At 35.4% G+C, this 27,387-nt stretch overlaps 3 protein-coding genes across 4 annotated transcripts; 1 reads left to right on the forward strand and 2 right to left on the reverse strand.

Annotated features, from left to right (window-relative positions):
• Positions 1-281: 281 nt before the first annotated feature.
• Positions 282-4,350, reverse strand: LOC147398788 (uncharacterized). The gene is made up of 3 exons (XM_086448098.1): positions 3,881-4,350; positions 1,964-2,242; positions 282-1,706 (listed from the first exon to the last, which is right to left on the reverse strand). Exons 1-3 carry the CDS (start codon positions 4,271-4,273, stop codon positions 492-494), a joined length of 1,887 nt encoding a protein of 628 aa, XP_086304224.1. The 5' UTR covers positions 4,274-4,350; the 3' UTR covers positions 282-491.
• An 806-nt stretch (positions 4,351-5,156) lies between these two features.
• Positions 5,157-11,078, forward strand: LOC147398789 (D111/G-patch domain-containing protein). 2 transcript variants are annotated; one of them, XM_086448099.1, is made up of 10 exons: positions 5,157-5,385; positions 7,024-7,129; positions 7,221-7,287; positions 7,714-7,771; positions 7,894-8,018; positions 8,149-8,247; positions 8,757-9,047; positions 9,389-9,600; positions 9,725-9,940; positions 10,675-11,078. In XM_086448099.1, the coding sequence occupies exons 1-10, from the start codon at positions 5,291-5,293 to the stop codon at positions 10,783-10,785; spliced, it is 1,380 nt and encodes a 459-aa protein (XP_086304225.1). In that variant the 5' UTR covers positions 5,157-5,290; the 3' UTR covers positions 10,786-11,078. The 2 variants fall into 2 exon arrangements, with proteins under 2 accessions (XP_086304225.1, XP_086304226.1); XM_086448100.1 differs by lacking the exon at positions 5,157-5,385 and having other exon boundaries at positions 7,202-7,287.
• Positions 11,079-12,903: 1,825 nt separating this feature from the next.
• Positions 12,904-23,223, reverse strand: FIP37 (FKBP12 interacting protein 37). Its single transcript, XM_086448101.1, has 14 exons — positions 22,981-23,223; positions 22,819-22,867; positions 22,639-22,700; positions 21,015-21,082; positions 20,861-20,897; positions 20,184-20,271; positions 19,872-19,936; positions 19,686-19,763; positions 17,818-17,865; positions 16,412-16,465; positions 15,878-16,039; positions 14,763-14,832; positions 13,918-13,973; positions 12,904-13,449 (listed from the first exon to the last, which is right to left on the reverse strand). Exons 1-14 carry the CDS (start codon positions 23,005-23,007, stop codon positions 13,285-13,287), a joined length of 1,029 nt encoding a protein of 342 aa, XP_086304227.1. The 5' UTR covers positions 23,008-23,223; the 3' UTR covers positions 12,904-13,284.
• Between the last annotated feature and the right edge of the window lie 4,164 nt (positions 23,224-27,387).

The raw sequence follows: 27,387 nt of genomic DNA on the forward strand, positions 1-27,387 counted from the left end.
AACAAACAGAAAGTGGTCACCATTAGTGATCATAATTCCACCTTAAAGAAAGCATAGGAATTTGCCACGATGAACTTAAAAAAGAAAGACTATTAGATTACTAAACTATAACAAGTTATCACCTGATGCTTGAGGGTAATGGATCTATGTTTCACGCAGACTTTTGAGACAATCAGGCATTAAAAGAATAGGAATATTTATCAGCAAATGCATAATACATGTAGCACTGAAACCGATCCAAAAAAAAAAAAAATACATGTAGCACTGAAAGTTCAAACTCATGTCCAAAACACTGTTGTTCAGAGTAACATGCAGTGACAAGAGTAAACACATTTAATTACAGAGAAGCGTGACAATGACCATCCAAAAGTGTGTACAATTATTGTAACAATACCAACATTAAAACATCAATTGAAGGGAAAACCTTTTCCACAGGAAACATTACTTGAAAGCTTTTTTACATAACAAATCAAGGAAGCCATAATACCATGTCACCGATCAAACCAAACTTTTTGGGGCTGGGCCTCCCCATCGTTCATCAGCTTATCCAGCACCACATTCAAGTCAACCGATTGCCCATTCTCTGTGAGTCTCCTCACTGTAGCCCTCACCTGGTCCCTCAAGAACCCCATCGTAGCCACCTTGTCGACTACATCATCAACCGGGACCCTATTCCCAGACCCACCAGAACTTGACCCCCCAACATCACTATTGATGGTTGGCAGTGCATGTGGCAATATCTTCGCAGTTGGGAGTCGTGGGTAGTTGCTTCCACCACTTGGAGTAGAAGAAGATGAGGAAAGCAGAGGCGGTTTCATCGTTGAGCTGCTATAGTGAGAAGGGGATCCACTATACGGATAGTTGTCGTTGAAGTTAGTCCCAGATGGTGGGGCATACCCAGAAGAAACCCCCGAATTGGGTCTGCTTGATGTGGGTTCATACATGTGGGGAGGAGGAGCACCATAAAACTGCTGGGAGGGTGGTTGTTGGCGGACGATTGGGGGGTAACTTTGAGGTAGCATGTAGAGGTTTTCTTCGGAATGATGGCTTAATGGAGGTTGGAGTTGAGGAGGAGAAGGATTAACAGGACCGACAGGTTGATGTGGATGCTGTTGAGGAGGCTGGGTGTACCGAGGAAGCTGAGGGGCCGATTGATAGGGTGGTTGTGGTATGGGTGGTGGCGGCTGTGGTTGTTGAGGTGGAGGCAACTGATATGGCAGATGTGTGGTCTCCGGCAGTTGACCAGGTGGTGGAAAGTATGGCTCTCGTTGGGGGATTGAGGGGACCTGGCTTGGGGGTAATTGTGGAGATGGGGGCAGAGGAGCGTTAGGATGGGGAAGAGCTGGAAGTTGCTGAGGTGGCGGTGGAAGAGTAACAGTAGGCAGTATCAATTGCTGAGATTGCTGAGGTAACGGTGGAAGAGCTACAGGAGGCGCTATCGATTGGTGAGATTGCTGAGGTGGCGGTTGAAGAGCAACAGGAGGCGGTATCGATTGCTGAGATTGCTGAGGTGGTGGTTGAAGAGCAACAGGAGGCGGTATTGATTGCTGAGGAGCAGATGCTGCTTGTTGCACAGAACCTGTGAAAGTAGAGCTGTTTTGGTTTTCAGATTTTTGGTCTCCCTTGGATGCTTGTAGCTTTGCGAGCTGAAGCTGAGCTTCGGCTATTTCTTGCTTATCTCGCAAAACTTGTACGCCCATTTGTACCTGAAAGATATTGCAAACAATTATTTGGCATTACAGAATGATTAAGAGCCGTAGAAAAAGATAAAATGAATGGCAAACTATAGTCTGTATATAAAATTCCATTGGTTTTTTTCCTTCGTAACACGAATACGAAAGTACCAACAAAGGAATCATCAAGGCATTGAAACACCCCAACAATTCTCACATCAGTTTCTCAAGTACATGGGGTGTCCCATAAATGTGCTAGTGATATAAGATCATAAAAAGGGGGGAAATACCTCTCTTAGAAGATTCTCCAGCTGCCTTAGTTTTCCATCGGTGTTTCCATGATTATTTCCAACAGATATCTTCAAATCATCTATGGAACTTTCAAGTTGGTGGGTTCTACTCTCCAGCTGTGAAAGTCGTGCACTGACACCTTCCAATACATGAAGCAGATTATCGGTGTATATCTTCATTGTTCGATCAATCTCAGAGACCATCTCGGAATGGTAGGCATTACGATCTTTCTTCTGAGTGATCTTTGCAGATTCAATGGTACCTAGAGATCCATAAGTCTGTATGGACCATGAACAGCAGCATAAAAGTTGATAAATACAATAACTAAATCACCATCAACCAAAAAAAAAATATTGCAATTGAAAAACAAAAAACAGTAGATATCGAATAATCATCCACAAAAGTACAATAAAAAGGAAATGGGTTTTGATAACAATACAACTATATGAATGAAAGCATTTTTAAAAATTAACATAAGTAAAAAAAAAAAGACTCCATTAGTACATAAAAGCATATTCGGATCTATGGTCTTAGTATAGATGTTTGGGGGTAATTTGGTAATTTTAGTACTTTTTTATTATTTTTAAATTAAGTTTATTAGGCTTGAAAATTTAGGAGAGATGGAGTATCGAATTAAAGAATTTTTGTAATATATATTTAAGTTAAGGGTAGCTTGGATCTTTTTCTCTTTAGGTTTTTGTTCTAGATTTTTAACACATCTTTATGTTATTTTGGGAAGGCTTTTGGAATAAAATTTGCAGAATTTTGTGATTTCTCATTTGAATGTTGGTGCATTCAACGTGGTGATACCATGGAAATCATTGGGGGTGATTCCAAAGTAAATCTACCTTTTTTTATCTTTAATCTTCTTTTATCTCTATATTCTTCTTCAAATCATCTTATTTCTCATTTCTTTTTCTTTTTTGATAGGTAAATGCAATTGTATTAAAGCTTGGTCAAGGATTTCTCTTTTCTTGATTTTCTTTTAATTTTCCAATACTTGAATCTTGAATTCTTAAAACCCCTTTCCCACAACCCTTAATTCTTTCCCCCCATCATTCTTTTAATCCTTAATCCTAAACCATTGGGATTGTGGTCGTAATTTGCAAAAGGTCAAAATTAAACTCCACAATCCAAATCCTTTTGAATTTACCCTATATTAGCCCAAATACTTAACCCAATCCTAAACCAGATTCCCTAACCTCCCAATATTTCACCTTCTTCCCTCATCTTCCTACATCACCTACACTTCTCTCCATTCCATTTTAGCAAGGAAACAACATTGGCAATTTAAAAAAAAAATGGTATGAACTTCTTGTTTTGTTTTTATTTGAGATAATTCCAGACAAGGCATCCATTTTCTTCTTCTTGTTTTTTGGCAATAAGAAGTGTGGTTCACATTTGGGCACCCACATAGTACAATTCCAAGCATGAATGCAGGCACATTGACACATACAAGTGGTAATCTTGATTTAAATATCCTATTGTAGACATCAATCGAACTTTCTTGAGTATCAATTCAATACCCAACAACCCAACTATTCCATATAACACTGCACTTTATCGCCCAAACCTGCATTTTACAGAACCATCTCATCCACAATCCCTCATAGAGTGATGAGCTTCCCAAAATTCTATTTGCATAGAGATAAAACCCAAATTCCCTATTTTCTCAACCAAAATTTATCTACTAATACAGCCATTATCATCATGAAGTCAACCAAAACCTAACCAGATATAGAAAAACCATCTCGCTAATTCAATAATAAATACTGAAAACAAAATAAAATTCAAAAACTACAAATAAACCAATAAGTTACTCCTCTGAAAGCCGACTAAAACCCCATAAATCATCGATAAAAAAAACCCTAAAAAATCAAAATTTTGCATAAGCGAGGAAAAATTGCAAAACTTACTCTAACATTAGATGAGTTGCTCATGGAATCAACCAAGTTCTGGCCCCTAATTCCACCTACATTGCTTTCTTCGAGATTGATCGAATGCGAAGCTCTGAGGGGTTGAGTCGGTTGGAAATCGTAGCTGGGCAGGATTTCTTCTTTGGATTCTTTCTTCAAACCATCACCGAAAACATGGAGTTGTTCTTCTTGAGGATTTAAACGGTCTAAGAAATCGTGTTTTTGGGATCCAGAGCGACCCATGACCTGCTTGTCCGTTAATTGAGGCGAGTTCATCAAGAGCTCTGCGTAGATTTGTTTTTCTCGAGGATTCAAAAGGTCTAAGAAATCTTCGTTTTGGGATCCAGAGAGACCCATGATCTGTTTGTCCAAGAATTGAGACGAAGAGCTCATCAAGAGCTTTTTGATCTTCGAAAGTTCCTCGACAAAACCAAAGAAGAGAGGAGACGGAGAGACCCAAAGACTTCAATTCTCTTCCTTGGCATTTATATTTTATGTAATTTTGATATACCCCTCTAGTTTTAGTGTATATTTGAGATGTCCCAGGATTTCGAACTGTTGACATACCCCTTAACTGCTGTCTAATTCTGAGATATAAAATGACCGAAATACCCTCAAACCAATATATTGCCCAAAACAATTTTTTGAGAGCTGCTGTTGGCACCCCAATTTGTATTTATTACACCCAATTTCTTAAATTATTTATCACACCCCAATTAAAAATTAAAACACACTCTTTGAACGCTACAATGGTTTGCTCATTTTAATTGAAAAACAATTTTTAATAGGAAAAATAGTTTCTCACCCAAACACAATTCTCTTTTTGACATTTTTGTTAAGTGGAATCAAATGCCAAAGTCATTTTCAAAACCAATTTTCTCCTAAAGAATTCACTTCTCTGGAAAACACAATGAAGCCCGCTTCCACATAGAAGAAGGGCATGGAAAATGGCTTTTCCTTAAAAAAACACTACCTACGTTTTAAGTAAAATTATTTTTCATGCAAATGATTTCCACATCTAAAAATATTTTCTCATTCCCAACTAGGTAGATGATTTTCCTTACTTTATCACAATTAATCACACCTCCCAAAATAAAAACCAACTATCTTTTCCACATCTTTTAGAAAAAAAAATATTTTTTAAATTCTTACCATTTTATGGAGTAAATTATTTTTTCCGTAATCCGTATTTGCTGCCACCGTGTATACCGGTTGGGGATCTTATCGGTTTTGTTTGGATACCAAAGCATCAATAACCGGACTCTTAACAGTTTCGGTTTAATTAGTGAAATAGGTAGTCCGGTCTGGAAGAACCGGATCCGGTTCTAGTTCCGGATCTCGGTCGGATATCTTTCAACACCACTGTGTAACGTCTTAGACCTTCGACGCCAAGAACTCGAAGGGAGAGAAATGGCGGCAAACGAAGAACCCGAATGTCAAGAGATGCAAAGAAACGAGTGTTCGTTTACTTGGGATGAACAATCGCAACTGTACTTCCATGCTAGGTCAGCAAATCTGTAAATTTGCGTTCTTGGTTACTCTTACAATAATTAGGGTTTCCATATTTTGAATCTTTAGTTTATACGATTTTTTTTATTTTTTAACTGATATTTGATTCTAAAATCTATTCTTCAATTGTTCATCAATTCTTGGATTTCATTTCATGCTAAAAACATGGTTTTCTAGTGTAATTTTTTAGGGTTTTGTTTAATTTCTTCATGCATTAATTAGAACATAAGATGTTTATGCAATTTTATTTCCATTAGATTTTAATTTTTCGATTTTACCTATTAAAAAAAAAAACGATTTCAAAGTTCGTTTGATCTGTTTCTATACTTTTGATTGTGTGTATTTTTTACTTGTATAGGTTTAGGCTTAGGTGTGTCGGAAAGGTTTGTTTGAATTCATGTAATTATGCAATAATTCTTATCAGCTTTCTGAATAACCCTTCAAAATTCTTATAAATAACAAATTGCTTCATGACTAAAACTTGTCTATGAACCTCTAGACACGATACTGTACACGATTTATAAAATTATCACTCGAAGTTTACTTACATAAACCAACATGATCTTAAGCATGAAAGAAGTTCTTGATAATCTAATGTTCCCACTTTTGGACACTTAAAAAGGTAATTAATTCCACATCAAGTTTAGAATTCCTTTTCGTTGCTTGTTATTTGCAATCTATGTAACAAGGACACTCCATTTTCTGACAAATTGTCATATTGGAAAAGCAATGAAACTCTTTTCCCACAGGATTGTAAGTTCTATAGATATTTTTCCAACTATTAATGCACATTGATTTTATGACCTTAATGCACATCAGCTTATTTAAATTCAATCTTTGTATTGTATGCTTAACATGAATAAAGACATTTTAGAATACATAATATCTCGAATAAACTATATCAACGTGTCAGTATATCTGGAGCTATATTGACGTGTCGGTATATCTGGTTTTTGGGGTTCAAGTGTGTAACACTTACTGACATATACCAAGAAGTTAAAGGGAAAATTTTTATTAGACGACTGTAAAACCAACTAGGCCTTATGGAGCTTGATGTTGGGCAGCCAAGAAGAATCACGTTAATAAGTTGAGCGTGGGCATGGCAGAGATGATGATGATGATGAGATGGATGAGTGAAAAGACTAGGAAAGATAAAATTAGGAATGAACGGATTCAAGAAAATGTAGGAGTGGCTTCAATAGGCAATAAACTAAGCAAAAGATTGAGATGGTTTGGGCACATTCAATGAAGCCCAATCCCAAACCTTTGGGTGCTACGAACACAAATGTGGCTCTGGACATAATTGAATGGAGGAACAAGATTCACTTAGCCGACCATGTCTAGAACTGATCTGTTTCTTTTCTGATTGACAACAACAAATTTCATTAAAACCACTGGGCAAGTTTTGAAATTGGAAAATTGATTGTAAATGGCAAGTAGGATTTTATGTTGCTGACTCCAGTAATTGGGATTGGGATAAGGTGTCGTCAATTATGATGAAAATTGATGGTAAACCATCCAGGCACCTTTTCTCATCCTGAAGAAGAAAAGACAATAGAAACTGCCTCAATTAGCTATTAAACTGTTGGTTTGGACTATGAGGTGTGACTCTTCTTTGTCTTAATCTGTTACAGTAGTGGATTTTATCATGATCCAAATGCTGGATGGTACTACAGCAGCAAAGATGGTTTCTATTATAAATTTGAGAATGGGAGTTATGTGCTGTTGGAAGCCGAACAGGTAACAGTTGGGCTTGTAAGCTGATTTCTTACTTTATGAGAATTGCTAATGGATGATGCTTGTTCATTTCAGTGACTCCTTCTCATTTCAGGGTGAGGATTACCAAGCACTACAACAGAGAGAAACGGTTTCTGATGAACTTATTCAAGATGAGCCATGTATGTATACATATAAATTCAAAGTTGAACTCCATATTACTCATTACTTCCATAAAAATGTATTACCATCTAAGGTAACCTTCACTGGCTATACACATCTTTGATGGCCCTCATGAATGATCCTATCAGTTATGCTTGTTACATTCTTTTGGATCATTAAATATGGCAGGCAGTTCAAAAAGCATGAAAAGTTGGATGGTTTGGGTCAATTTTTATCGTAGGAAATGCCCTAAAAGACCCTATCTGGTAGTTGGCCCCTGGTTTACCATTCTTACGCTCTACCCAACAAGTACTTTAGTTGCATTTCATGTAATGGCGTTACTAAAATCTCACAGTTCAGAAACATTGTTAATTCAACAAAATCCTTACATGCACTTTCATGTGTCAATTAACTAATCCTTTTTCATTGTCTGTGTGTGTGATCAGGTCATACAGATTGTGTCAACAGTGATGAGACCGAGAATCCTCCTCCACCATCAGAATGGTTTGCTGCTATAGCCCTTTCCTTCCATGTTTTGATCTCACCAATTACTTTTCTCTCCCCTGAGAGGAGGAAAAGAAACAGAAGAGATCCTGTTTACTGACAATCATATTTACTATTGTCAGGTTAGAGGAGACGCTTATTGATCTCTATTTGTCTGGTTATTCCAACTCAGCAATTAATGCTGATGATGATCTGGTGATGCCCTCAGAAACAGATGTTGGGCACAACTCAAAATCATTGATTCACGGTTAGTTGGTATAACTCAAAACAGTTTTTTGTTTTCATATTTGGGAAGATACGACCATTCTTGGGTCAGAGCTTAAACAAATCTATATTGTGTTCTTGGGTCAGAGCTTAAACAAATCTATATTGTCCAGGTGCCGTAAATGATGATACTCATGAACTAGAAGAAGGTGAATGGATCTCAGAGGACTTTCAAGATGTGACCCAGTCGAGTGGAAGAGTATCTGATGAAGGTTTATCCCATTATATAATTAATGAGTTGCTATTTCATGTCAATATTTATCCTCACTGAAGCATTTCTTTTTTGTAATGAATTATGATTTGTTCTTCCACTTTGATCTTGCAAATCAACATTTACCATATATATTGGAGTGTAGTATTTTGGTGGAAAGGACTATTTTTAGTTGAGAACATAGAATTTCGAATCTGCGAAGGACATAACAATTAAGTCCCAACTTGCTGCAATGTACATATGGCCCACCTTGGAATTTATACCTACCAATCAATCTCCCCTTGAATTGTGACAAGTTCATAAACTCGAAGGTTGTACAAATCGGACAATCTTAGAATCACTTCCTTTTTCTTGTCCATTTTCTCTATGGATTGCTAATATAGCCAAAGTAATATGACCCATTGAAAGGTGGGCCACCAATTGATCAGTCAGGATTGATCATATATATAGCTAAAGTTAAGGAAGCCAAAGTTCTTAACCCTTCAGAGCTTGCAACACTTTTGGATACAGGTGTTTCACAGGAAGAAGAGAACTGGCTTGCTCAGTATGGTCAAGTCATACAATCTAGTGAGGATGTTGTGCCTGCTTTTCACATCGTGGATTTATGGGATTGGGCAATGGTCACAGAAACATCAGAGAAGAAGAAACATCATAAGAAAAAGAAACATCGGGTCGTCAGGCTGGTTGGAAAACTAGTGAGACCTTCCACTAAGCTTCATCCTTCTATGCCTTCTGGTGGCCGTCTTCTCAAAACTTCTGCGGTTTGTGAAGTACATCTTGCTCTGGTACGAGTTTCATCAGGTCTGACTATTTCATGTAAATAAGAAATACATTTTACCACTTGTTAAAAATTGTGATTCTAGACGTAGGCTGCAATTTTCTTTGTTTTTGACCAGAATGACCCTGATTATATTAAGTTAAAATGTAATGGCGGGGGTATTTGTGCGATCCAAAATTTGGTGTCGAACCACTTTTAACTTCGCCTTCTCTCATTCTAATAGTAAAGATACATAGTAATTGGACACTCAGACCTTGGATTTATTCCTTTTTTCTTAAATTAAGTCTCTATATTGTTTGTTTATGAATTTCTGTCCATAAATAGTGGAGAAGTTAACTAACTCTTTGCAATTTCTTTTCTCCAGGGCAAGTGTATAGGTTAAGGAGCCCTAGCCTGAAGTACTTAGCCTCTTTATCAACCTATGATTCTTCTGACCAGACAAAAGATTGGGGATTCCCTGTCTTATCAGTTGAAAAGCGAGATATTCACTTATCTAATCCTAGTGGAACATCAGATGGAGTCCCTGCTTGCGAAGATTCTTCTGCATTGCCAGATCAATTAACAGTTTTAGAAAAGGTAGCATTCTCCGGATCAATCATCAACTATTATTGGCTTGCATCTGTATCTAGAATGATAGATATTGTATGTCTTAAAAAAATAATTCATGATAGTTGGAAATCACTAACTGTGTTCCTTGCAGAACAAAGGCCATGCATACAGGGATAGAGCTGCTGAGAGAAGAGCCTTACATGGTGGTTTTGGAGTTGGTCCTGGGCAAAAGAATTTAGGCATTAATGGGGAATCATCACCGCCTGTTTCTGATAGCACAGAAGAAGCTGCAGCTGAGGCCTTGAACATGTCATTTGGAGCTGGTAGTTTTGCCCGACGAATTTTAGAAAGCATGGGCTGGAAGGAGGTAGACAGCTATATATTTATTTTTCTTTGGTTTTCTTCTAGAAAATTAGTTGATTGGTCAAGTGAAGCAAATGTATGTATATATATATATATATATATATATATATATATATATATACATACATTTGACTCACGGTATTTTAGGGTCCCGACTTAGAGATTATATCTACAATATATTAACAGTAGTTGTATACGTGTGATTTATCATTTTTGGTCAACGACTCCCAGCTATAGGAGATCTCAACCTTGAAGAAATTTGTTGACTCACCTAGTTGAATTTGACCTAGAAGATCTAACAAAAATCCCATCACAAAGTTCAACTTGATTGACAGTTAATGTCATTAGGTCAATGTGGCTTTTGGGCTGTCACCAAAATTGAACATACAAATCGAGAAAAGTAATAGTATACTATTACTTATGGATAATATAAAAATGTACATTTCATATATTAAACAAAATTTCATATTAATAAAAATGTACTTTCCAAAGCTTTATGAATAAGTTGGGATTAAGTCGTCAATTCTTTCAATCGTGACTTTTTTAAAATAATCAGAGAATTTTGTCACTATTGCTGTGACCAGTCTCAGACCAAGAGGCGGTCCATCAATTGGATGGCTAACATGAGGAAGTTTGGAATCCTATTGTTTGCCGCATGATGAATACTGCTTTCTTCTTTCTTTAGCTATTTGTAAAGCTCTACTTTTTCTCCTCACTTATTTGTTATTTATGTTTTAGGGGGAGGCTCTTGGAAACACCACAAAGGGTTTGATAGAACCATTGCAAGCTGTTGGTAATAAAGGCTATGCTGGACTGGGGTGGGATCAACAGAGACCAATTCACCGTTGAAGCATGCTTTTTGTAATTAAATTCAACCTCAAGATAACTAGGAGATCAATCTTGTTCTAGGGCAGTTGAAATTTATGGAGAAGGCCAAAAGATTTGCATGTGTGATTCCCTAGATCCTATGCTAGGCTCTGCATTTGTTTTTAAATCAGAACTTAGATTATATTGTAAACAAATTTGGGATCATTTCTTATTTTTGTTTGGGATTGTTGGGTGCCTTCCTTGTTCAGTTCAAAACTTGTTTGAAGTTTGGAACTAGTGGGGTCTCTTTCACAATGAGAATTCTTTGGAGCTTCTGTTCTTTCGCCATTTGTTAGGCCATCTGGAAGGAATGTAACAACCGGATTGTTGTTGGGAAAGAAACGGACGCTAAGGGTACTATCATCTCGGTCTTAATGCTTAATGCTTTTGTTTTACTCGGGCAAAGTGTTTAGAGGGGTTTTCTTTGAGGCTTTCCTCTTGAGGTGGGATAGGGTTTGTAATTTGGAGGAGTAATTGCATTTGGTCGGTCTTTGTTGTTTATTTTGTCTTTTATTTTTATTTTTTCCTTCTTCGGGCTGGATATCTGTTCTCCATTTTGTAAATTCTTTTCTTGTTAATAATATTTTAAAAAAATTTTGTTTAAAATATTTCTCTATACATGTGGAGGATTGAAGTTCATCCCTTATGGTCTCCATGGCTAAACCCTAACCTTCCGCATATTTTTTCTACTATGAATTGCAGTTATTGATTTTATTTTTATTTATTAATTTTGATGTCAAAAATGTCATTTTCTTTGGGCAGTTGTGCTGGTGAAACCTTCGTGTTGGGGTTTAACATGGGATAGAATTTATCTAAAATTTGAGTGATTCGAATTTGAATTTAACGGGTTTGATTCCTTCAAGTATATCCAAATTAAAATATGGTTCGTATATGTTTTGGTATCCCTTGACCCGAGTTATATACAGATCCATCTTTTTATCCGTCAAGATCTAAATGATATATTATTTTACAAGTTTTTTTTCATCAACCAACAATTACTAAGTATAATAGTATAAAACCTCTCTTCAAAGCGGAGAGATCTTGAACTCAAGTCAAACCATTTTAACAATTTTATTTGAAATAAATCCGATCGACCCAAATCAATTAATTTGGTTAAATCAGATCCGGATATGAATTTAATGAAAGTAAAATGATTTGGATATAATTTTTTTGATTAATTGTTCAGATATAATTTTAGCTAGTAGGATCCGAGTCGAATTCTGATCTGAATAGGAACTCGGTTAAAAAAAATTGGATATGAACATACTCATATCCGATTTGAACCTGACCCATTTTAAACCCTATTCTGGGTCGCTCAAGAGAACCCATTTAAATAGAGCAAATGATTTTAAATGTGAAATGGTCTTTACATTAATTGCTAGACAATCCAGATATCTGTCAAGATCTTGCAAATGTCCCATGTGATAATAAGTATGCACTAAAAAATACAGAAAAAATTTGAATAAAATAGGCAAATAAATCAGAAAAACAATTCCTCTCTGTTTTGTCTTTGTTGAAAATATAAAAATCAAATATTATCAGTGATGAGGTGATGATAGGCATCATCGTACGGCAAACCAATAATGTTAACTAAAACCCTAAATCCGTCATTTTTGTTTTTGTTTATAAATAAACCACCATTCCATTCCCATAAATGGATCCACCAAATACTCAACTAAATAAGTTAATACATCACAACACCCAACTTATTTTTACAGATCCTTGCAATCAAAGGGCAGATGGATGTCCCACATCCATATCTTTTGGGATTTGCACCATGTGTGCTACCAAGTATCACAAACCATTCCACGCAATACTGTTTCTAAGAATTTATACTTACAGAAACAAGAGTAATTGTGTGCCGTGGTGCCGTGTCCCAAAATAAGGTAAGAGTCGTGCTGGGGTGACACAAAGGTGACAATATGATGGGGTGTCGTGCACATTACCATAGATGCTTTTCCCCCAAGATACGTGTAAAAAGCATTTACGGTTATGTGTGCGCCACCACATCATTTTTGTCACCTTTGTGTCTCCATTTGTGTCATTCCAGCATTTTCCATAAGTTAATTGTGTGAATTGATTTCATCATAGAAGTAAAAAAAAAAAAAAAAAAGTATAGAACCATACTAATAACGTTAGTTACATTGTAACCGATAGTAAAAATAATAATAATAATAATGATGATATTGTATGCCAAGCTAAATTAGACAGAAAGGGAAAAAATGAAATAAGGGATGGAACTTAAAACTGTTGGCAAAAAGGGGCACTCCACAAAGAGTTCAACTCCAGATGCATAATCCCTGCCCATTGCCCCGTTTCCTCTAACGATGGACCACAATCCATGTATTGTAGTCCCGCAATAATTGCTGCAGATTAGTCTCGAATTTATGTTCTTCAATACAAAACTAACATTGAAGAGTAAAATCTAAAAGAGTTTCAAATGTACATACAACAATAAGAATTAAAATGTCTCACTAAACTTCAATTTCTGGCTTCGCCAGAATTAACCTCACAGACCAAGTTCTCATCACCAGCCAAATCATCTTTGGCTTCTTCCATCTGCTGATGTTCCTTCTTGTAAAGTTCATCCCTCAGCCTCTTGAGCTCAGTGTCCTTCTCTTCTAGGTTCTGTTGTAAAATAAGTACCTGAAATTTCCAGCACAGAAAATCCCAACTCAATTCATATCGATACCTAATAAGGTAAGAAACAGGTACATCTAACAATGCTTGGCATTTACTTGTCTAGAAAAAAGAAAATTCTCGGTGTTATAAGAAATCCATAATTTTCCTAACTACAACACGATCAGCGTCCAATCGAAGTGAGCCACTTGGAGCATTAACTAGCTCAAAATAACACTAATACAGATACTTACTGCTTATAAATTAATAGACCTATTCTGGGAGGTCCAAATGAGATAAATTGAATTATAGGCTACAAACAAAGGAAAAGAGAGTCCATGCAGTGCAAAGAAGATTTGCAATATCATCTACACAGCAGTATAAGATAACACAAATAAATTCTTAGGTATTCATTTTAAAAGAAGTGATGATCAAATTCACTTCAAGTTAATCAAAAGAACTAATAATAAATAAGATGTGATCACAGATGCTTACCATTTCATTTGATCTCTCCATATCATTTGACAGTTCATCCATGTGTTTACATAGTCCTGTATTAACCAACAGAGTATCAAATTAGATGAATTAAAAATATATAACCATAAATTATCATTTACATATATATAAAAGATGCTAGATTTCAGTTAACTGGAGATAGAAGCACCAAACTTTCATTTTCCTCTGTAACTTTTGATGAATAGTTTCCTCTGTAACTTCGGACAAGACTTGAAGAAACCCATAGAGGAGGGGTGTGGCGTGGGGGGGTGGGTTGTGGTTTAAATACTGAAAAAAAAATTATTGAAGGAACTGAATTTTTTTCCATTTCCAATTGGATTTAGGATTTTATAATTTTCCTTCCACTAAGCACCTTACAAGATGAGATAAATAAAATTGGAAATTAGGTAACAAAGAAAAGAAAAAAAGAAAAAAAACGACTAGTGTTTGTTTTCCCAATTTCAATTGCCAATTGTTTCTCCCTTGCCTCAGCTGATTTTTCCTTCTTTTAAAGTTTTGCTAGTTTTCAGCTGATTTAAGCCAAATACGAACAGGATGTGCTTGCAGGATTTTCCACCAATACTGACGTTAATGATTTTCAATCAATTCCCTTTGGTTTACAAAAGGAATAACAAAAAAGGGAACCATAAGTGTAACTCTCAAGGTCTTGGGAAGACCATACAATCCACCCTCAGAGAAACCTCTATTAGTTTTTGCAGCCAAAATGGACAGTGTTTCACGCAAATTTAACATTTAAACCTTTTTTTATGGTTAGCACGAATAGGTACAAGTGAGAAGAATATTGAACCAATTAAAAGATGACGCAATTGATCTACAGTTTCTACCTTCACATTGACTTCTGAGGTCTGAATTTTGTGATTTTTGCACAGCAAGTTTCATTGCTAACTCATGGATCTGCAAGTTCAATAACATGATCATTCAGCAGAAGGAAATCAGAATTTATAATATTGATTCAACAATTGTCAATGTCTAACAATGTAATAGTCCAAAAGAGAGAAGACCCAATAAAACATGAATTTGACGGAACATACTGCATTCAACGAAAAATCATTTCCTACAAACTAGGTTTAAATATCAGAGTTACTTTTAGCTCGCAGGCACATGGAACATCATAGTTCAATAACTTCCATATGCACGAGTGTTCCATCATAATCTGGATCTATAGATATGTGATCCTTTCTATGCAAAACATACAATTCTTTATACTTGGCTAATATGATCTAGAGAAGAAAAAGTATCAAGCAAATTTTTTAAAGTTGCGTCAGGCTTACACCTCATGGCACACCTCAGAGTCAGACTCATTTTTTTTTATAAGAATAAAGATTTTATAAATAACGTGAAAGAGTACAAGGGAGGCATAGCCCCCAAAACAGAGAATCAAAATACAAGGACAAAACTAAACAAACTCAAAATACAAACAAAAGCCAAAGGAAAACAACAAGCAAAAGAATCAAAACTAAGCGCTACACAAGCTATCCCATCTGATCACAAATTCTTCAAAGAACACCCCAGCGAACTCATTGTTTAGCTTAGCCCAAAAGAACATCAGCCCAAGTATCTCCATATAGACCATGTGTTCAGACTCAGACTCATTAAAAATGCTCCTCTGAAGCGCAAGGAAGAAATGTACAAATGAGGCTTGCGCTTTAGACAGGATGCACCCAAAAGGCATACGCCAGATGTAAAACTATAAATTCAAAAATGTGGTAGCTACCCTTTTTTTTTTTTTTTTTCATTTTTCAATATTTATTTATATATGTTATGTTATTTATTTAAAACTTCCATGTATGTAAGGCTTAAGCCTCAAAGTATTGACCAGCTGAGAACCTCGCCTCAGCATCTAAAATTACTATCAAGTACATGAGCAACAAGCAATATCAAGTACATAAGAAACATGGAAGTCTAATGCATATGCAGTGATAGTAGTGTTTCCAAGTACCTTTCCTTCGGATGCCAATGTTCCAATCTCCTCATTTTCCTCCTGCAAGGTCCTACATTTGGCCATTAGCATCTTCCCCATCTTGCTCTGTGGGGTAAAATTGACAGCAGCAACATTATCCTGCAACTCCTTCACTTTCTTTTCCTTCTCCTCGACCAAATTCTAGTATCATAGAAAGCAAGAAATGAAATATCCAACAAAGTTAGCAATGCCAAAATTTTGAGGTTTCCAACACCCACACACTGAAGAACAAGGAGAGCATCAGGTAACTAAGAAGCCACTTCATCAAAGATTGCTTGGACTCAACAACATGATCCCACACTCCACGTTGTTTGATCATATGTAAGCAAGCAACAAAAGTCTTGCTTACATCATAACGAAAGAACTAGAGAGTGGATTGTTGGATCCAACGTGTTGCAATCTGCCAGACCACTACATATGATGGCTTATAAGTTACTGTATCCTGTATAAAATATAAGAGCAGTATACCAACTTCCACAGAAAAACCTGCAATTGGGAGTATCAGCCATGCACCTTTAAGCGTGTGAACTCTTCATGTATAGCTGGATCAAGCAATAATCTCCTTGCCTGACAATGTTGACCACAAGAACACATTTAGCCACCCTGGAAGATAACTAAATGGATAATGCAGCAGGGGTTGTCCATCAACGCAACTAGCACTAATTATTTACAAGAATCTGATTAGATTTTTAGTAGCCACAAGAGAATTCAGGTTACAGGGGGGCTAAAACATTCTTAAATAATGAAAACGGTAACGAAGGAAAAAAAGAAAAAAGAAAAGAAGAATTGAAGTCCATGAAAACCAATCAGGAAGCATACTGACATAAAATGAGTATATCATAACCATAGGAAAGAGGGGTAACGAGACCAGTAAATTCAATCGTATTAAATGTTTGCAGTTAAAACCATGAAACCATATTATTGTTACATTGTTGGATGAGACTTGAACAAATTATGAACAATAGCACATGAGATACGATTCATGCCAGCCAGACATGGATGTCCACTGAACAGAGATGCCGGGGGAATATGCACTCCACAAAACACTGGATTAAACTCCTCCATCTTGATTGGCTCTATGGACATTATTAAAAAATGGAAAAGAGAGAAAGAAGCAATTTCCTTCAGACACAAATGAAGTTTCGTCCAACACTATTAATATACCCAATTGAAGAGCACATGACAATCATTTTGGCATTGGGCACCCTATACAAAAAGACCTTATTTGTGAGAAGTATGAGAGACCAGGGCAAGATAAGAATGTGAGACTGGGAAATGGTGGTTTTAAATAGTTCAATAAGCACACTAACACAATTAGAAGCACACTATCAACGTTAAAATCTCGATTGAAAGGCCACTCTTTTCCGGCAACTCCATCTCTCACAAAATTTATAATTCCAAAAACAATTCTTAGTAATGACCTCCAATCTCTCCATAGATCTTGGAGACCGTGAGAGCTTGGTTAGGAATCTTCCATTAAATAGTGAAACTTAAACATATATAGAAATTGTGAATTCTAACAAAAAGGGAACTCTCATTCTTTTGAGAGGTGTGTGTAGTCGATGCAGAAGATTATTATTTCCATTTCGGCTTTCCTTTTCTGTTGGTGCAAAGTGTCAAGGAGTTCAAAGGGATCTTCTTTGAGAATTTCCTTTTTAGATGGGACATCATCTGTAATATTAGAAATCCATAGTTTGGAGTAGATTGGTTATGCCGTTTGTTCCATGGCTTTCTTTGATTTCTCCTTTTACTTTGTATTGGGTTGGTCCCCTCAATCCCCTTATTTTGTTTATAATAAATTTATTCTTACTCATCCAAAATTAATAAATAGTGAATTTTGGACACTAGGGCCACTTCAATAACACCATAAAAACTGCATGGCCACATAAGTGGGAATCAAAGTAACATATTAACAGTACCTGCATTGATGCTGGCTTCAATTGTGCTTTGAGATCCCGGACAGCAGACTGAAAAGTTAAGAAATTGATGTTACATGTAGAAAATCACAGGCACAAGATACTTCTAGTGCAAAATAAAAAATGGTTAAATATTAGGCTCAATAATGGCTTTGTCAAAAAATCACCCAAGTAATGGAGTAAAAACCAAAAAGAGAACATTGTGGGGAACAATTTCTCGAATGCCTACAACAATAAAAAAATCTCCTGGTCATGTGGGAAAGTTTCTGAGATAAAATTATATACAAACTCCATGAGCACAAGGAAGAGAAAGAGATTCACCATTTTAACAGGATAATGGTCCCCCCGCCCCCCAAAACAAAAAAAGGACAGATTACCATTTCCAGAAAATGAAGATTGGTAGCTCATCAATTAAAGAATAAACTTGAAATAAGAGAAATCTATATAATAAAACATAACGGTGGACCCCACTCTCTCTGTACCCCACCAAACTGTAGCTCGAGGTTGAGCTACAGTTTTGTGGAGTACAAAGATTGAGATAAAAATGAGGTCCACACAACCCCCACTTTATTGCCTTTCCTCTCTCCCTCCCCCCCAACTTTACTATCTTTCCTCTTTTATCCCCATTTACCCAAAGAAGATGCCCTTGCCGTAGTCACGGGCAAACTCTGGTTTAGGATATATATAAAGGATGTGAATGTTCCATATTCTGAAACTTTTCCATGTCAGAACACTATATTGGACGCACAATGCTCCTTTTTCCAACAAATATAATTTATCTGAAATTTTGTTTCCAGATACCATTTACATATTGTACATATGACCATAATATATATATATATTAGCTTATCTAAGGACACAAAATTTCATATATCAGATATTACTATATCAAATAAACTAGAGGGGCAACTTGGTTCAGTTTGAGGTCAAATTGGAACCGAACCAAATTTGATTGGACCCAACCAACCCAGACCAAATTAAAGTCGGTTCAATTCAGTTCGGTTCGGTTCTACGGATTGCCAATATTCTGTAAATTGTAAGTAATATTTTTTTTTTAAAAGACAAACATAAAATTTCATACAATAAATCAAAAATCTATCCATAAAAAGTCATTAGTTTACTCATAAAAGATGACTAATCTATGTCCTAACTCCTAAAATAATTTATAATAAGTATTATATACATATATATTTATTTATTGCATAGGAGTTTGGTTCTATACAAGCTTGATCTGAGAACCGAACCAAATTGATCGGTTCTCTATTTTCGTAACCCAGAACCGAACCGCAACTTGTTCCAAACCGAAACCAAACCACCCTAAAGCTATCGGTTTGGTTCGGTTCTCAGTTTGTACCAGACCAAGTTGCACCCCTAAAATAAACTGTATGGATGCATAGAGGCAGGGGCGGAGTTAGGATTTTGTTTTCGTGGGGGCAAATTACAAATAGAAAAATTTTCTGATTTTCTATGGGGGCAAAGTAGTAGAATGTTAAAAAAATTTGTGGGGGCAAATTACAAATAAAAAAAATTTCAAAACTTCTGTGGGGGCAAAACAGTAGAATGTTAAAAAAAATTTAAAATTATTAATACCTCCCTATAGATTTTAGAAATTCTTGTGGGGGCAATTGCCCCCACTGCCCCCACTGTAAATCCGCCCCTGCATAGAGGTATCAGGATAGTGGGGTCAGGGTGTCTGACATGTCATACTAGTGACTGGCACCTACGTGTCTATGCTATTAATTATTGTAGAAAAAGCTAATCAAATTAGAATTTTCTTCCAAATAATCCTCACAAAGATATAGAAATTAAGTCAAATCTAACATGAATATGCAGGAAAAAAAAAAATGATCATGCATATAAGGAGGTCTTACCTTCAATTCTGCAATCTCCTGCTCTCGTTTTGCAAATGTTACTATAAAAGCAGCTTCCTTTTTCTTAGCTTTGTCGAGCTAATAATAAGCAAACAACATCAGAAACTACATACTACACAAGGAAATAAGGAATCATGGTTCCTCATCATGCAGCATAGAAAAGCAACAAGCAAGCAACTAACCAACCTGTTCTTTCAACGACTCCTCAGAGGATTTCAAGGTATGAAGATAACTAACCACTGAAACGGGTTCTACACATTACACATATATAAAGGGTAAATCAATGTTCCGGAATACATGACCATGGGAAAGAAAATAGGAATATGCAACGGGCATCACAGTCATGCTGTGCGAGCTGTCATTTTGTTATTTGTTATTTTATCAGTCCTATGTATGGTTGAGAGAGAGAGCTGTCATTGTGTTACTTGTTATTTTATTCATCCTATGTATTGTTGAGAGAGAGAGAGAGCACAGTTAAGTGGTTAGAAAAGAAAGAACCTGGAGATGCGCCTGTACGTATGTAGGACTCATTCTGAAATGCAGAATGCCACTTCTGGATCTCTAATTTAGCCTCTTCAAGTTCCGTCTGAAAACATAGAAATCATCATCCAATAGTGGGCTATCCATTCAAAAGATTGAGATTGAAATTAAGAAAAAAATAAATAGAATTTGTTGAACACACAAGATCATGGGTTCTAAGACATGCTGTGCAAGCATTCCGATTGGTGGAAACATATTTCCACATTTTGCCTCGTCAAGCATGGGGCACATGCACATATTTTTTTGATTGGCAAGGATGGAGTACATGCACATTCCGATTGGTGAAAAACACAAAGTCGGCAAGATAGGGCAAAAGTTTATCTGAGACTGTACAATTTGTTGCCATGTGTATTTGGCCAATCTGAACCATAGATCTGATGATTTACAAAAAAAAATTCTTTAAGTTTAAACAGAGGCTGATGCTTTCACAACATAAGTTTTTCTTAGGGAGAAGAAAACTAGAAAACAAGGCCATTTGTATTTAAAGGAATCTAAAGATTCAAAAAGTGGCTAAATGTGATGCATACAAGTAAATGAAATATAAAAATAAGAAATAAGTTAAAAGTTAAAAAAAAAAAAAAAAAAAAAAAACACCTCAATGAAGAAATAAATAAATAAAGTAAAATAATACACACCTGGCATGTTGCAAGGGTGTCTTTACAATTTTGAAGACTGCAAGGAAAGCACCATAATAAAATGTATGGCATGTAGACAGTTCAACAATTTCCAGACTATCTAGGAAATATTAAATAATTTTAAACCAATACATTCATCAAAAGCTAGCAATACCTTTCACGAAGGGACAAAATCATTCCTGTGGCCACGCCAGGTGCAGTTTCTTCCACTTTTGCGTTTCGCTTCAAGGTGAAGAAAATAATTATTTTTTTCTCAAAAATTTATATGGAGCAACTTGACCAAAACATATTCATTAAAACAAGAAACATATATTTGAGTTGCTCTCCATTACAGAGACAAAGAGTAACATTCATAACTACATGGATTTCCAATGAACCTAAGCACATCTAGCTATAATGCAAGTGAAGCTTTAGGCAAACTGAAACTGAAGAATTAAATAAGCCAAAAACGACTAAAATTTCATGATTTAAAAAAAAAAAATCTGGCAAAAAAGCTTCCCTTGATCTAAATCCACCTCACACTAGTCAATGGGCAACTACTCAACTCTAGCTTTCATCATCATATGCACACAGTGAGTAAATAGACTTAGTGAAAACCCATTAGCAGCACCATTGGAAAAATGGAGACTTATCGTGAGTTCTAACTTGAGCGACTAACCAATCAAAAATATAAATAAAAAAGAAGAAAAACAAAACATTAACCTCTTTTTTTTTTTTTTTGTTGAGAAATATTAACTCTGTTCCTATCTCAATTAAAATAATTTTAATCCTTTTATCAACAAAGAATGGGGAAAACTCATTTCAAGTTCTTCCAAAAACTGAAGAATTTCTTAAGCCAGTTTAAGTACACTATATGCCAATAATACTCTTACATGTGCTTTTTTCAAGATACGGCACAAAACTAATCATTGTTAAACTTCAAATCATTTCTTTAGCAACATTTGATGTAAGATGCCCCAGTGAACACATACCATGGCCCCTTTCATCTAAATAGGATATTTTTGGTGTATGGTGTTTTATGATCAGAATATGGGGAAACCACAATTCCCATTACTGATAGAGATCTTTAAACATTCTAGAGATAAACCAAAAAAAAAAAGTGAAACTCTTAGAAAAATAAGATAATTATAAATTTACTGATGTGTAACCAACCAATGGCTACCGTCCTAAAGTCTAAATGAAAAAAATTCTTTGAAGTGGCTCATTAAGGAGGAATAAAACTGCTCCAAACAATTGAAAAAATAATATTTGTTACTCCAAACTTGGACAAAATTGTGTTCCGATCTAAGTAACAATGACACAAACAAGTGTATCGTCGTATGACATGGGTATGCAGCGTTCTACATGTGGCATTTTAGAAACTTTAAATGCCACTTGTACAAATGAAGTATTATTCACATTCATCTAAAATTTTTGGCAGAACAAGATGAAAATGCGGCCCCTATTAAACTACGCTTGGTGTCTATCAGCTTAGATGTCTCTTTTCGGATGTAGTTTCAAAGTTTCTACATAAGTACACAGATTCACCCCATCTTTACACAAAACAAACAATGTTTGGTTTTCTGAGTCCGTGTACGTAATTGGAGAAGAAACTATGAGATAAAGCAATTACAATTTACAACAACCAAATAGGAATTTTTCTTTTCTTCCTTCGATAATCTAACTAGTTAGGATTATAACAGCAATTTTCCAAACATATCCACCAAACTCTATGAACAAAAATAAGAAAAGTTTTAATCTTTTTTTTTTTTCTTCAATTACTCTAGACAAAGAAGTACCTTCTTTGATCCGAAGAAATCATCTTCATCATCTTCCAGATCTCCAAAACTCCTCTTGTTTCCTGAATTTCCCATAACAACGGATTACAAGTCGACACAATATTCAAGCTTCTCATCAAAATGCGAACTTCCATTAAAATGCTGATCGAAACAATAGTAACAAACTAAAATATTAAAAACCTGCGCGTCTGGCATGAGTTCCAGGATAATCGCCACCGAAATCGTCCTCCTAAATTCCACAAAAATAAACAAAAACCATAAACCCTAGATTCGCGAAAGAGGGGAAGAGATATGAAGATGTGGCAGAGGTGAAGAAGAACTAAAGAGAATCGAAGTTCTTACATCGTCAAGATGAGATTGAGACGCCATTAAAGCTCAAAACCCTAAAAAAATCTCTACTTTCTGCTCAACGACGGATCGAAGAAACGCGGATTACTTGAAGCAAGAGAAGAGAGAGATTTATAAAATTCGTGCAAATTAGCGCCAATTTCTTATGATATCAGACAGATTGAGGCCTCAAAGGACTCAAACTAACGAGAAGCGAAAACCAGTGACCGCGGGCTAGTGGGGTCTCTACGATGCGCTCCAGTGTTTGATGCGCCTAGTAATAGGGGAAATGATTAGATGCTACCGTAGCAAGTTATACTAGTGTTACCACCACTATCTACAATATTAATATAAGAGCCTTACTAAGATAGTATGGAAAAGAGGCCATACCAAGCGTCCAAACCTCAGCCAAGCGTCGAGATTTATAAAATAAGTCCTCGAGATTCAAAACAAATCATGTTGAGGTCTTTTTGACTTAGTATAACCTTTTTTTTCCCAACTATTTTAGTAAGGAAAGAGTTTCTCATTATATAATAGGACCAATTAGTTGCACATCAGTTAGATTCGGTTACACTCCATTTCTTTAGAAAAATCATTTGCACTCCATTATTATGATTGTGTTTCAAAGATAAAAGGTGCATTGCTTTTCTTCTTATCCTCTTCAAAATCACAAAGGAACTACAACACCCTGAAGTATCATAAACTCTAGATTCAATTTTCAAAGTTTTATGATCTACGAGTTAGTTAAAAATTTATAAGAGCTCTTTTTTTTTTATAGGTTTGGTTTAAAATTTCAAGGAACTCTTACTAATGATGGGTTTTTAATATGGGTCGGGATCACTTGACTCCTAAGAATGACTCATGAAAAAAAAAACACATGATCCCAATCCTTTAAATGCAAAATCCAATGGTTGAGATTTATCCTCAAGATAAATATTTTCGAGATGTGTGTTATCAAGATATTCATAAATTTCAATCATTGGATTTTATGTTTAAAGAGTTGGGATCATGTGTTTTTTTCATGAGTCATTGTAATTAGGAGTCAACGGATCCCAACCCTTTTTATAATTAGTATTGATATAAAATTATTACGTGAGATGTAAAAATAGGGGATAATATGAAAATTTTAAGAATTAACATTTTTTATTTTAAGTTTGAGTGGTGTGCAACTAGTTTTTTTTTTTTTTTTGATAATTGGATATCCATGTAGACAACGGATCAAATTCGTATCTAGGCTTTGCCCAATCCATAGACCATGGTCTTATCTAAAGAATAGTCTTGGGGCACGTGCTACATTTACATATAGCATATCACACGCATTAGGTAAGTGAGGGTGTCCTCACAAGTGATCCTTGAGGAATTAATGCTCATACCAAGTATCAAACTCACGACTTACCGACATTAACCTTTCATCGATCCAAAATTACTATTGAGCCAACCCCTCATGGCTTGGTGCAACTAGTTAACTCCCCTATATTGTCACTCGTGTATGATGAAAATGGTCTTGACCTTGAATTGATAACTAAAATATGTGTTGGTATTTTGTATGATTTTAGATAAAAAATTTGGATGTCCACAATTTTTTTTAACGACAATCTATTTTGCATTAAATAGCTCACAATTTCTACAAGTATTTCACAATCACAAAAGCATTTTTTTTAACATTGTCACCCAATAGCTTATTGGTGTGAATTTGGGCATCCATGTTGATCCACCAATATTGCATACATCCATGTTTGTCCACAATTCTATTTTCATTGTGTTTTAATGAGATTAACTCATTGATGACGAGAATATTTGAACAAGGTGGATGATATCATCACATGTGGCACAATGTCATTGGTTCATCAACTTAGCACATAAATTTCAAAATAGAAAATCTATGTTCCCTATTATTATTCAGTTGGTGTCCCAAAAGCCATGCTTATAAAATTGATTTAGAAGCACTTATACCAGCCCAAAAATAAAAATAATAAATAACCCTTAAAATATAAAAGTGAGTAAATTCTATATCCACAAAATCTTATTTTTATATTAAATAATAATTATTTAACTCAATGTATAAAAATATAACTAAATTGGTCCACACAACTAAGTGTTGCAAATACCGATCGATTGGAATTGGGGATAACTCAGGAAGAGTGATCTGATTTAATAATTGAAATCAATGTATCCAGGTCTCTTAGAGCACTAGATTAAACCTCAAGGCACGTATTGTCCCTTCACCCCACGGCCCACACACATCGGATAATATTTGGGATAAATCCCCAAGAGTGGCTCTTGGGATGATTTGAACTCAAGACGTGATTTGGTGTGGTAGTCTAGGTTGCTCCGATCCGAAGGATGTGGAATCGGGTTCTTTCTGGACTAGAACCACAAATCGCAAACTGAAAATAAACCAATGAACCTGGTAACATATTTATCATCTGTTCTTAGGACAAGCAATTAAATTGGGTGACTGAGTCAAATAGGATGAGCTGGATACCTGAGTTGTCTCGAATCCGACTCAGTTTGATAATTCAAGCAAGCCTAGTTCATGTTTGTTTGCTCTACTTGTGCAAACTGGTTTCAATGTTTCTGACTGCATAGCATTACCATACACTGTTAATTGTTTTCATCATTTGAAATTTCGTTTAATTATCTCTGGAATTAGGGATTGGATCAGAATGGGTCAAAGTGGGACCAACCTGATAAAAAATGGATCAGATTGGATCCAAACTGATCTGATGGGCTTTTATTGGATTTTAATATTTGAATCAAAATCCAATCTGATGACTCTTGGATTCGGTTTGTAACTTTGTATCATATCAATTCATTAGGGACTAGATCTGATAAAATGTAAGAAAATTTATGGTTACATCATGTTTTTGTATAACCATATGAAGTTTATTATTAGATTTTCTATATCAAATCATGTTCGGCCTAATCCAACCTAATCTTATTTGATTGGGTTTGGATCCTTATATATGAGAGATCTAATAAATATCCCATCCAACAAGAGTCCAATCCAATGCTTATTGGATCAGTTTCAGGACCTTATCCCTAACTGGTTGTCCTTATATGCATGAAAATTAGACATTTTACATGGTTGGCTCGGTACCCATCCAACCGAAACCAAAAAGGAACCAGAACCAAAATCTGTAGTTCTGGTTCCCTCTTCATTGGAACCGAAAAGAGCCGGGTTTAAAATGGAACAGTACTGATAGAAATCCGAACCGTTAGGTTCTATCCAACGGGTACTAGGAACTGATTTATTTTGTCAATTCTTTTTATATTATAAATGATTTAAGATTTTTTATTTTGTTTTGGGCATAGGGTCAAATGATCATCCGCATACATGATCATTTTAAAATTTATGCATGTTATACAAAGCTCTTCAATTTTTCATATAATTAAATTGTGGATTGAAGTTTAAAATGACCCATCTCTTCTAAAACCATACCACTTTTAAAGAAGATAAATTTTTAATTTTTGAAAAAATTATCAACTTACATCTTTAGTTTAACAAATTATAAATAAGTTAACAATTTATGAGCTGATTTTTTGCCAAGATGATCCCCTCATCACAGAGATCATTCTCACAAAAAATCAGCTCATTCCAAACATTTTTGCCCATATAAGACAAACGGTAAGTTGTAATGGGGGTCGTAGGAACCCCACCCTTGATATATATATATATATATATATATATAATGGACATATGAAAAAATATATGTAAAAACAATGTAACATTAATAAAATTTCAAAATATGGGTTAGAAGTTTTGGATTGAACTGATTTTTTTACGAATCTCTATGATGGGAAGATCATCTGAATAAAAAAATAAAAAAAATCAGTCCAATCTGAAACTTCTAACCCCATTAAAAGTGATTTAGAATGTGGATCGTCGATTTTTTGCCAATTTTTGTCATTAATTTGTAAATCATTTTTAATGGATTTAGAAGTTTCAGATGAGCTGATTTTCTGCGAGGATGATCTTCTCATCATAATGACCATTCTCGCAAAAAACCAGCTCAATCCAAAACCTCTAACCCGTATTTTGAAAAACCATTGTTTTTACATATGGCCCATGAATTGCCCCATATATATATATATTGAAGTAAACAAGTTTTATAATGATTTGAAATATATTTTTTTCTTATTCAATTCGTAAGAAGTGGAATCGATGGGTACCTATATTACTTAGTGGTTCCAGTTCCATTTATTTTGAGCCCAGAATCGAAATAGACAAAAATTGAAACCGAAAAAAATATAACGGTTATGGTACTAAGTGCCTTAGGAACCAAATTGGATCCGACCCATTGACACCCAATCTGTTGCAAGTTTCGAGCAACATTAAAGTTACAAAACCAACTCATCATTGTACTTTTGAAAGAGTTTAACGGTTAAAACCGTACTTACACATTTCAATTTTATCCACTA

The sequence above is a fragment of the Akebia trifoliata genome, chromosome 7 (assembly GCF_017979445.1).
Source record: "Akebia trifoliata isolate Shusen 1 chromosome 7, ASM1797944v1, whole genome shotgun sequence".
In the NCBI taxonomy this organism is placed as follows: domain Eukaryota; kingdom Viridiplantae; phylum Streptophyta; class Magnoliopsida; order Ranunculales; family Lardizabalaceae; genus Akebia; species Akebia trifoliata.

Excerpts from the sequence above, each read along its gene's own strand:
- LOC147398788 (XM_086448098.1), bottom strand. The coding sequence starts at position 4,273 with ATGAGCTCTTCGTCTCAATTCTTGGACAAACAGATCATGGGTCTCTCT. Across the intron at positions 2,243-3,880 it reads GCAACTCATCTAATGTTAGA|ACTTATGGATCTCTAGGTAC; the intron begins GTAAGTTTTGCA and ends TGGTCCATACAG. Across the intron at positions 1,707-1,963 it reads TGGAGAATCTTCTAAGAGAG|GTACAAATGGGCGTACAAGT; the intron begins GTATTTCCCCCC and ends AATATCTTTCAG.
- LOC147398789 (XM_086448099.1), top strand. The coding sequence starts at position 5,291 with ATGGCGGCAAACGAAGAACCCGAATGTCAAGAGATGCAAAGAAACGAG. Across the intron at positions 7,772-7,893 it reads CCTCCTCCACCATCAGAATG|GTTAGAGGAGACGCTTATTG; the intron begins GTTTGCTGCTAT and ends TACTATTGTCAG. Across the intron at positions 8,248-8,756 it reads TGGAAGAGTATCTGATGAAG|GTGTTTCACAGGAAGAAGAG; the intron begins GTTTATCCCATT and ends TTTTGGATACAG.
- FIP37 (XM_086448101.1), bottom strand. The coding sequence starts at position 23,007 with ATGGCGTCTCAATCTCATCTTGACGAT. Across the intron at positions 22,701-22,818 it reads AACTCATGCCAGACGCGCAG|GAAACAAGAGGAGTTTTGGA; the intron begins GTTTTTAATATT and ends TGGGAAATTCAG. Across the intron at positions 13,974-14,762 it reads CCTCAGAAGTCAATGTGAAG|GACTATGTAAACACATGGAT; the intron begins GTAGAAACTGTA and ends TGGTTAATACAG.